The 9155-nt window shown below is 38.0% G+C and overlaps 1 protein-coding gene across 3 annotated transcripts in view; it reads left to right on the top strand.

The window, feature by feature from the left end:
• FERMT2 (fermitin family member 2) overlaps nt 1–9155 on the top strand; it is a 99762-nt gene that overhangs the window by 1638 nt on the left and 88969 nt on the right. For 2 of the 3 annotated variants that reach the window (XM_011961811.1, XM_011961809.1), the window contains exon 1: nt 121–337. In XM_011961811.1, the coding sequence (XP_011817201.1) occupies nt 181–337 (157 nt within the window). In that variant the 5' untranslated portion in view covers nt 121–180. Of the gene's footprint in view, nt 1–120; nt 338–9155 lie in introns of those variants that run through there. The other variant, XM_011961810.1, reaches the window with a different exon arrangement.

Genomic DNA, 9155 nt, shown 5'->3' with positions numbered 1-9155 from the left:
GCGCAGGGTCCTCCCGCAGCCCCGGCCGCCGTCACCGCCCTCCCGAGTTCGCGCGGAAAGCCTCGGGTCCTCCACCACCACCAAGCCCGTGGCCGGCGCTGCGAATTCGGTGGGATTCGCCTTCCTTTGGGGGAGTGACGCTTACGAGAGCCATTTCCTCCGCGCTCGCAGGAAGGAGCCATGGCTCTGGACGGGATAAGGATGCCAGATGGCTGCTACGCGGACGGGACGTGGGAACTGAGTGTCCATGTGACGGACCTGAACCGCGATGTCACCCTGAGAGTGACCGGCGAGGTGCACATTGGAGGGGTGATGCTTAAGCTGGTGGAGAAACTCGGTGAGTAGCATCCCAGCCGCGTCCAACTGACGATTTCCCAGAATTGGTGGGGGGAGGAAAGAGGCTCATGGCGGGGGAGGGGCCCATTTGAGAAATCTTGGCATCTCGATGCTTTTTAGAAATGTAAAATCTTTCAGTATTTAAGCAGATAGACTTGTTCCCCTTTGCGTCTTATTTTGTTTTGTGACTCTGAATTTTCGTATGTAGTGATTCGAGCCTCCCAATTATAACCTTAATTGCGTAGTTACGGGGGACGGGGGATGTGTGCCGGGGAACTCGTTAATTCTTAACATTTAGTGACAGAACGATAGAAGAATGAGAAAAGTGTGTTGGGGAGGGTGATATTAGTGTCAGTGGTTATCTATTTCTTAAGCATACCTGAATGTTAGTGACGTTTGGTATAGAGAATGATGCAAAATCCATTTAAGAAAAATCTGCTGGAAAATGTGCAACTACTGGCGCCAGTGTGAAGTTTCTGTGGCTGTTCTACGTGGTGGAGTGCATTAAAATGTTCCAGTCATCCACTCTTACAAGGGGTGGGGCAGTACTTGACAAACTTGGTATCCGTAGTCCATGCTCGATGTAAGCCATTTCGAGCGTTGGGTTTTATATTAAAAACAAGCCAATGAAAGAACTTTGTGTTAAAAAGCAGACTTTGTTAAGCTAATTTGAAGTTGACAGTATCTGCTTGAGTACAAACATATACTGGACTGATACCCGATTTGAAATAATAAGGTATCTTACAGTATGAAGAGTGTGCAGTACACATTTGGTTTGTGATGAATTAAAGCATTTTCATTTGGAAGAATCAGCTAAATAGATGGTTTGATCATAAGAGAAATGCTCGGAGAACTATCTTCCTGAACTTTAAAGTGCCTTTTGTACATAATGCAGTTGTGATAAGGTGATATGTGTGTGGCATTGTCTTTTCAGGCTAGAATTTTTTGTTTTGGTGAAGGGGGGTTGGGGACTTTCTGGGGTTTTTTTTGGTCTTTTTTTTTTTTTAATACAGCATTCATTTTCAAGCTACACTGGGAAAGTAGAGAAGTGCTTATTTGTCAGGAAATCTAAGGATTATTGTATGTAAAGATATTGAAATAGCACTCTGATGCAGTTTGCAAAATAAGGCAGAATTCATTTGGGTAGACCTGCTTTGTACCCCTTCAGGAAGTTTTATTATTGAAGGACCAAAAAGAAGCTCCTTACAAGGTAGTCTCTTCCTTAAGACTGTGTATTGTTTGTCTCCCTGAGATACAGCTCAGGAAGGAAAATCCTCCCAGGTAGGTAGCCCAGTGAAAATTAGATTTTGCTGTATTGATTAACCATTTAACTGGCAGTTAACAGTATTTTTATCTGATTTGAATAAATCAGTCACTGTTTGCAAAATATTTATGAACCTTTTTTGTCCAGCACTGGTATGAGATTATTTAAGAATGAAAATAGCAAATATTTGGAAATTATATTTTGTTTTCAAAGAAAACAAGCATTTGTATTATAGCTTTTCTAATTTATGGTAAATGGACCTTATTAATACATTGGTTTCAATAGGAGATTTTTTTTATATTGCAATAAAAGGAGCTGTTGAAGGTGACTGAGACAACTTGTAGTTCTCAAAAGCCAGGCTGTAGCTAATGAATAAATAATGGTTTCTATATTTATTTTGCATTGCTTAGGACTGTTTATTATAGAATCACAGTAATAAATAGAAATACAGAGAATAAACTATGCAGACAGAAATGATGTTAAGTGACTATAATCTTAATCTTTTAATGCTGATGCATTTTTAATTTTTTATGCAGAGAAAAGAAGCCTAACAAGGTAGGAAATGCTGTGCATATGGAAACCTTACATCTTTTTTGAACTGAACTAATACTGATTCCTCTTGTATTTTGAATTCCAAATAGAAAGTGCCTCTGACTTTCCTGTTTGGTAAATGTAGAGCTAAGTGATGCCCCTGGTTTTTAGGATTAGATACTTTGAATGGTAAGCTATTTTGTTGCCTGTCAGCAAGTAAATAGAGGAGAGATTCGTTAGGGCAACATTTAAAACATCCAGAAATCAGTCTAGTCAAATTAGAAAAGAACTTTGTAATTTTTCAGAGTTGCCTAAAACTGGAATGACCTGACTTCTGAAGCCCTGACTTAGGTCACTGAAGGTATTAAAGGGCAGACTGGATGACTACTTGCCAACAGTGGCTAGAGAGGATCAAAGCAGCTTGCAGAGTCTAGATAAAAGGTGGGGATGGTGGTAGGGATGAGATGGTACAGAGTCTGTTATCTCAGGTTTGCAGAGCAATGATGGACAATTAGCAGACTCAGGCTACTGTGGCCTTGAAGCAGTTATGAACAGAAGGCACCAGAGCATTCACTTATATTTTCAAACTCCAGACTCTCTGATATCCTTTTTAATCTCTTGGAGGGTATATGAATACTAAAAGCATTATATTAAGGTGGTTTTCCCAGATAACTTTCAGTAGCGGCAATTATTTCCCTGAAGTCGATAGATCTCAAGATGACCTATTCCCTCAACATTGTATTAAAATTGTGTGTGTGCACATGTGGAAGTTTCTAGGAAGAGGCTTCTTCACTTTAATTTCTCAAAGAGGTCTGTAACAAAAAAAAGTCATGACACAATTTTATGGTTTGGCCCTTGCGTGTCAGGTTCATCTTGAAGCTAGTGTTCATCCCAGAGTGAGGCATTTTGATTAAGCAAGACATAAATGTAAATAATGCTTCGTTAGTATGTGTCAGCAATATCTTTGTATTTAGACTTTTTTTATAAATAACGTGGACACTTAAGGCCATTAAAACACAATGTTTAGAATTTTGACTTTAATTCAAATATCTGAAAGATCTCATTTATTTATTTATTTTTTGTTTAACTTTTTGAGACGGGAGTCTCGCTCTGTCTCCCAGACTGGAGTGCAGGCTCACGATCCTGGCTCACTGCAAGCTCCACCTTCCGGGTTCATGCCATTCTCCTGCCTCAGCCTCCTGAGTAACTGGGATAACAGGCGCCCGCTACCACGCCTGGCTAATTTTTTGTATTTTTAGTAGAGACGGAGTTTCACCGTGTTAACCAGGATGGTCTTGATTTCCTGACCTCGTGATCCACCTGCCTTGGCCTTCCAAAGTGTTGGGATTACAGACGTGAGCCACTATGCCCGGCCTTGGTCTCTTTTAAATCTTAGTATAAAACACATTTGTCATTCGCTATTAATCTTTTAAAAGAAAGCAAAAGCGTATGCCATGAAGTGGGCTTTAGGGAATTATATCCTAATGTGACGAAGTTTTTGCATTTGTGACTTAGTCTAGGCTGATACTTCATAATTGATCCCCTCAGTGTTTATACTTCATCCAGAAAGTGAAAAACACCCTTTTATTTTTTTAAAATCCAGTTTAGGCCGGGTATGGTGGCTCACGTCTGTAATCCCAGCACTTAGGGAGGCCGAGGCGGGCAGATCAGAAGGTTAGAAACTCGAGACCAACTTGGCCAATATGGTGAAACTCCGTCTCTACTAAAAATACAAAAATTAGCCAGGCGTGATGATGGGCACCTGTAGTCCCAGCTACTCAGGAGGCTGAGACAGGAGAATCGTTCGAACCCAGGAGGCGGAGGTTGCAGTGAGCTAAGATAGCACCACTGCACTCCAGCCTGGTGGACTCGAAATACCGAGTGGATCTGTTCACTGAGTTTTAGTATCACTTTTTAAAATGTCTTTTTAAAACTTACGTGTACAATTAAATTTCCACCTTTCTGTAAAAATTCATTTTAAGTGGAGAATAAGGAATTATAGTTTAGAGTTCACTGAATGGAAATCTCCAGCCACCAGCTCTGTGAGCAGAGAGGAAAAAAATAGGTGATCTCTAAGTTTCCTCTAGCTCTGACTCCATGAGTAGAGAGAATGTAGCAGTTGGGTTAGATCAAGTCACGTAATTTACAGGGGAAAAAATGCAAATTGGAGGACTCAGGAGCAACTAAAAAGAAACATATGAAATTGCTTTAGAAAAATTGAGAATTAGGCCTGGAGTGGTGGCTCACACCTGTAATACTAGCACTTTGGGAGGCTGAAGTGGGTGGATCACCTGAGGTCAGGAGTTCAAGACCAGCCTGGCCAACATGGTGAAACCCCGTCTCTACTAAAATTACAAAAAATTAACCAGGCATGGTAGCAGGTGTCTGTAATCCCAGCTACTCAGGCTGAGCCAGGAGAATCAGTTGAACCCAAGTGGCAGAGGTTGCAATGAGCTGAGATCATGCCACTGCACTCCAGCCTGGGCGACAAGAGTGAGACTCTGTCCCACCCGCCCCCAACCTGCCAAAAAAAAGGAAGAAAAATTGAGGATTGGCTGGGCACAGTAATTTATGCCTGTAATCCTAGCACTTTGGGAGGCCAAAGCTCAGGAGTTTGCTTAAGCTAGGAGTTTGAGACCAGCCAGGCAACATGGTGAAATCCCATCTCTACGGAAAAATAGAAAATACAAAAATTAGCCAGGCATGATGGCGTGCACCTGTAGTACCAGCTACTCTGGAGGCTGAGCCAGGAGGATTGCCTGAGCCTAGGAGTTTGTGGTTGCAGTGAGCGTGATTGCACCCCTGCACTCCATGCCTGGGCAACAGAGCAAGACTCTGTCTCCAAAAAAAAAGAAAAAAAAATTGAGGATTATGTTTCTGAATGTGGCCTTTAGAAAGAAGTCCTTGCTTTAAAAGTGTGTCATGTTCTTGCCATATAATAATGAAAAAAGTTCATTTATGTTGGAGTTGCATGTTAGGATCAAGTTAGATTGTGAAGTTAGCACATGTGACCAAAAAAAGAAATATATTTTAATAAAGGTACCACTAAAACTCCCTTAAAGTGATCGTTAAGTATGGTATACATTCATTGCATCTCACAGAAGTGGAAAATAGCTAGTTTTTCCTCTAGGAACTCCAAAAATGAGTTTCATTAGTTGAGCACCAGATGAAGAAGCTGGCTTACATTAGGGGCTTCATTACACAAAAAAAATACTTTAAACACTAGGATTAGAGCTTGGCAAGATGCACACTGGGAAGGAGGTATATATAACTAGACAGCTCCCTTATATCCTGGTTTAGTGCTCCCTGGGGAAGGTGTGTGCTTATTTGGTGGAATGGTGCCTATGCAGTTGAAATCCTCAGTGTTTCCCCTTGAGGGCTCACAAATGAATTCATGGAAATTAATGCCTACATGATGCAACCTCATTGCATTCATGGTGAAATATATTAAGATTATAAGATAATTTTTTAAATCTTTGGGGCGGAGGAAACAATGTTAAAATCTTAGTAAAGTGAATTAAGTTTTGGTTAAATCTGATAGTAAGTTTACTCAGTGTTTAAAACACTGTTCATGATCCATAGGAAGTGAATTAAATTGTATCTGTTTCTTAGCAAATTTTAAGCTCTTTAAAAGTGGAGAATAGTACTCAAGTTTTACTATAATCCTGGCAGCTAATAAAGTATGAACTATTCCTTAGAGTGTGTGCTATTTGCTGCCTTTTGTTTTTGTTTTGCTGCTATGTTTTATATCCAGTTTTTTAAAGTAAAAAAAGTACTGTTTGTCTCCAACTAGAGTTAACTTATTTATAGAGATGCTAAAAATACGTTTATTCGATTACTTATAAAAGGCCTTGTTGGAAATGTCTAATCGCTATTGAAGAGAATGGAAAGAAAATATTTAAAATTTTACCTGTTATCTTTGGCTCTTAATTTTTAAAAATTTCAAATGTCTAAGTTCAAGAGTAATTCAGTGAACACTGTAATCTTCATCTAGACGCCAGTTAGTATTTTGCCATTTGAATTCTTTATACAGACATATACATGTTGGGGAGCAGCTGAATGAACTTTCAGAGTTATAACCTTTGATTTCTAAATACTTAAATATGTATCACCTAAGAACAAGGCACTTCTCTTGCATAATTAGAGTATAGTGATCACATTCAGGAAATTTAACATTGATTCAATACTGTCATCCGATATGCATCCATTTTCAAATTTTGCCAGTTGTCCCAATAATGGCCTTTGTTTTTTTTCTATCTAGAATCTCATTTCACATTTAGTTGAAAGGGCTTCTTAATCTCCTTTGATATACAGAACAGCCACCAAGTGTGGAGCTACAGGAGAGTATATAATAAATGGCTTATTGATATTACATTAAGATAGATGTAAAATGATAGTGTCTGTTTGTAAACTTTATGGCCACCCTGTAGAACAGTTCCTCAGCCTTGGTCTTTAAAGACATTGTTTAACCTTTTTAAAATAAGGTTCTTAGTATCAGTGCAAATTTCACTTCAGAGTGATTCTTTTTTTCTCTTGAGATAAGAGTTTTGCTCTGTCACCCAAGCTGGAGTGCAGTGGCACGATTTCAGCCCACTGCAACCTCTGCCTCCCAAGTTCAAGTGATTCTTCTTCCTCAGCTTTCCAAGTAGCTGGGATTACAGACATCTGCCACCACGCTAATTTTTGTATTTTTAGTAGAGATGGGATTTCACTGTGTTGGCAAGGCTGGTCTTGAACTCCTGACCTCAGGTGGTCCGCCCACCTCAGCCTCCCAAAGTGCTGGAATTACAGGCATCAGCCACCATGCCTGGCCAAGAGTGATATTTTTATAGGTTCTTTTTCACATAGTTTATTTTTAAAATTTAGTTTACTTCTTAGCTTACTATTAAACTGTTAATACTAGTTTTAGACATCATTGGATGTAGATTTCCCATAATGTCAGCTGTTCTTAGACTGCAGTAGTTGCTAATGGAGGCACAGATTATTAAAAAATAACAGATTGCCTAGTGTGTCAGAAGATCTGGATTTAACTTCTGGCTCTATCTGCTACTTTACTGGTTTGTATGACCTTTGGACAATGAATCCAACCTGAGTGGGTTTTGACTTCTATAAAATAGAAATTGAAAAAAAGTTTTCTCATAGGTTTTGGTGAGAATTACATGAGATAATACATATATAGATACTACATATATATTTATATGTATATGCTTTATATAAACTATTTGTGTTATACAAATGAGAGTGGCCACTTTCTCTGTGGTATTGAGTCTCTGAGTATATGAAAGTAGGAAGGAAAAAAAGAAAAAGTCGGTTAAAATATAATCTAGTATATTTAGTAAGTTCCAGCTTTGCTAGTGGTGAATTGCACTCCTCAAAAAAAGCTTAGTTCACACGATTGCTTTCTGTTCCCACCCTCTAAACAACAAGAAAAAACAGCTATCATTTTGCTTTCCCACCAACTTCCAAACACACACCTGCCTCTGCAGTGTAACAGAGAGCTGTTTAAGTACCATTTTTGTAAGATTTCTGAAATGCAGTGGACCAATAAGTGGATGATGGTATTCCAGGGATTTGAAAAATTTAAAACCACGAAAGCGTCAGTAGTATATTAATTTTGTACTTCATATATTCTATAAGAGCAGTGTTTTTAGTTCATTTATAGCAAAGGCACATGAAAACATTGGGCCTGTTTAGAAACTAATGAAAGTACTTTCAGAAAAAAGCTAATGTATGCAGTATTTCTATTTAAATAATTATTTTACTGAAAAATTAATGCTTATGCCATGAAACATTTTAAAATGGGATATATGCCCAGTGAGAGGTAAACAGATACATCTGAAAGTATATTTTTAAATAAAATAATTCTTTTATTTCGTAATTAAGAAGTGTGACTTCTGCACTTGGATTTGTGGTTACAAATTCATATTCGTTATAAATATGACGTTACAAATATGTATATGTATATGAATATGACGTTACAAAATGTAATTATATTCGTTACAAATATAATTCGTTATAATTCATTCTTTAACAGATTACTTGCATAATTATTATATAATTGTATTTCCTGTTAATTTTTTTTCTTAATGTCAGGCTTATTGAGGTCTGATTGACATATAGTAAAATTTATCCTTCTTAGTATAATATTCTGAGTTTTGACATGTAAAAGTACCACAGTCAAGATAGAAAACTTTTACAGTACTCCCAAAAGTTCCCTTGTGTTCTTTGTAACCATCTCATCTCCTCAAACCCAGATCCTAAAAACCACTGATAATTTGCCTTTTCTAGAATGGCCTGTAAGTGGAACCATTCAGTATCTGTCTAGCTCTTTGAATCTGTTTTCTTTCACTTAATATAATACATGTTAGCTTCGTTCATGTGTTTGTATCAGTAGTGTTTTATTGCTGAGTAGTAGTCCATTGAGTGGATATATTTCACAGTTTATCCATTTAGCAATTGAAGGGCATTTGAGTTACTTCCAGTTTGGGGAGATTATGAATAAGGCTGCTATAAACATCTGCTTGAATGCATATTTTCATTTTTCTGGGGTAAGTAACTACCTAGGCGTGGGATTGCTGGGTAGTGTAGTAAGGATATGCTTAATGTTAGAAGAAACTGCCAAATTTTTCCATAGTGGCCATGTCACTTTACCTTTAAATTTAATATTCCATAAATTTAATATTCTGGTTAGACAAATACCTTCACTTTACCTTCCTGTCAGTATTGTATGAGAGTTCCAGTTGCTCTCAGGTCTCCCCTGCCCTTGTTACTGTCAGAATTTAGTGTCGTTTGTTTTAATTTTAGCCATTCTAATAAGTAAGTAGTGCTATCTCATTGTGATTTTAATTTGCATTTCCCTAATGACTAACCTACTGGCTAAGTCGGTTTTTCAATTTCTAGAATCTCAGTATAGATAACACAGAGTAAACTATCGTTTAAGTTTGTTCCCGTCTCTTTGGAATGTGTAATGTGTTAGGATTCTTTGAAAATGGTTCTTCAAATGTGATAACTCTAAACTAGAAGA

The sequence above is a fragment of the Colobus angolensis genome, unplaced genomic scaffold, assembly GCF_000951035.1.
Source record: "Colobus angolensis palliatus isolate OR3802 unplaced genomic scaffold, Cang.pa_1.0 Scaffold57, whole genome shotgun sequence".
NCBI lineage: Eukaryota > Metazoa > Chordata > Mammalia > Primates > Cercopithecidae > Colobus > Colobus angolensis.
This window is presented reverse-complemented; position numbering and strand designations above follow the sequence as displayed.